The sequence below is a fragment of the Gregarina niphandrodes genome, assembly GCF_000223845.1.
Source record: "Gregarina niphandrodes unplaced genomic scaffold scaffold00053, whole genome shotgun sequence".
In the NCBI taxonomy this organism is placed as follows: Eukaryota; Apicomplexa; class Conoidasida; order Eugregarinorida; family Gregarinidae; genus Gregarina; species Gregarina niphandrodes.
Genome location: NW_011645820.1, coordinates 1 through 2,021, shown reverse-complemented (window position 1 = coordinate 2,021; position 2,021 = coordinate 1). Strand labels below are relative to the sequence as shown.

The 2,021-nt window shown below is 47.6% G+C and overlaps 1 protein-coding gene across 1 annotated transcript; it reads left to right on the top strand.

Annotated features, from left to right (window-relative positions):
* Window positions 1-82: 82 nt before the first annotated feature.
* GNI_164950 (hypothetical protein) lies at window positions 83-1,761 on the top strand (the record flags this gene model as incomplete). The annotated part of the gene is made up of 1 exon (XM_011134862.1): window positions 83-1,761. A coding segment is annotated over one exon (1,679 nt), but the record flags the coding sequence as incomplete, so codon positions are not given.
* Window positions 1,762-2,021: the final 260 nt, after the last annotated feature.

The window sequence follows — 2,021 nt, the reverse complement described above, 5'->3', positions numbered from 1 at the left end:
GACTGACCCACGAAGTCAGACTGACCCACGAAGTCAGGACCACACAAAGCTGTCTGAAGCGGAGGCAAGAAAGCGAGCGGAGATGCGAGGGGCAGAGGCGGACAAGGAAACTGAAGCTATGATTGAGGACCTAAGTGAAGCTGTGATTGCATCTCTTAAAGGAAGGTCTGGAAAAGACTTAGAAGAAGCACTGTTTGCAGCGGTTCGGGAGGAAAGCGAAAAACAGGGGTCGAACACGAGGTCTGAGACAGAATCGATACGGCGAGTTCGACGAACTCACACTCAAAGGCTTTGTGAAATTGAATCACGTCGTCGTAGTGACATGGAAGTTGGAACGAGGCAATCAATGAGTGAGAGAAGGACCCAGACATTACCAATATGGAGGTCCGGAAGCCCGAACGTAACGACTGAAACGAGAAGTGAGACGCGAAGTATAACTCGAAGCGAAACTTTGCCTGGAAGAAGACGACAAATTGAGATTGAGATTGGAATTGGGGAGTCGAATGATGAAAAACGAATGAAGATGACAGGAGGAGGAGCAGTAAGACGTACTCAATCGGAACATTTATCCGAACGATTAACTCAATCAGAGATTAATCGACGACTTGAAATGGAGAGAGAGACACAATTGAGACGGACCGTGAATGATAGACGTACACCACCGTTACGTCCATGGAGGAGCGGAAGGCCTGAGACATGGACAGAGATACGAAATGAAACTCGAAGTTCAACGTTGCCTAGAAGAGGAAGACAGCCAGATATTGAAAATGAAGAACGGATCAAGCTGGAGACTCAAACCGGAGCAAGACGACGCACTCAATCAGAAAAGGTAATTTCGGGACGAACTGAAATAAACAACTCGAGAACATGCCAGGCAGAAATAGAGATTGGACCATCGGGGGTCGAAATTGAACGATCGGGGGTCGAAATTGAACGATCGGGAATCGAGATTGAAATCGGGACCACTGAGTCATTAAGACGTACTAAGTCAGAACGAACAACTGAATCAGAACGACGGCAAGAAATCGAAATAGAAAAAGAATCGGGAACAAGACAAAGGGAGACCGAGAAGAGAATTGAAATATCACGTGCAGGAACGATCGAGGAGACCAAGGTAGAAAGTGGCGGAGAAGATTCGTTGAGTACTAAGAGGCAATTGGAGACAGAAACGGAGGCGGAAACACGAACTGTCCGACGTACTCGATCAGAAACAAGAAGTGAGTCAGAAAGACGAACTCAGTCAGAAACACGGCGACGAATCGAAACGGAGAGAGAACTGGCAACAAGGCGAACTCAAATAGTGACGGAAAGACGAATTGAAATATCACCTGAATCATCACCTGAAAGGAGGACTGGAAGTGCTGAAGAAATACGAACCGGAACTAGTCATGCAGGAAGGACCGAGGGGCGACTGGAGACAGAGACAAAGGTAGAAAGTGGTGGAGAAGAATCGTTGAGTACTAAGAGGCAATTGGAGACAGAAACGAATGCGGAAACACGAACTGTCCGACGTACTCGATCAGAGACAAGAAGAGAGTCAGAAAGACGAACTCAGTCAGAAACACGGCGACGAATCGAAACGGAGAGAGAACTGGCAACAAGGCGAACTCAAATAGTGACGGAAAGACGAATTGAAATATCACCTGAATCATCACCTGAAAGGAGGACTGGAAGTGCTGAAGAAATACGAACCGGAACTAGTCATGCAGGAAGGACCGAGGGGCGACTGGAGACAGAGATAAAGGTTCTAAACGGAGAAGAGTCGGTGAGCACTAGGAGGCGATTGGAGACAGAGACAGAGACAGAACAAAAAGTGACTGAAAGGCGAACTCGTTCGGATACTCGTCGTCGAGCCGAGTTGCTAAGAGAGACAGGAGCGCGACGATCAATGATGGGGAGGCAAACGGAAGTAAGGGGACTTAGACGGACTAAATCGGAAACCCGAAAATCACCCCTGATCAGAACACGACAACTCAGACGTACTAGATCAGACGTTCGTAAACGAGCTGAAAATTTAAGGG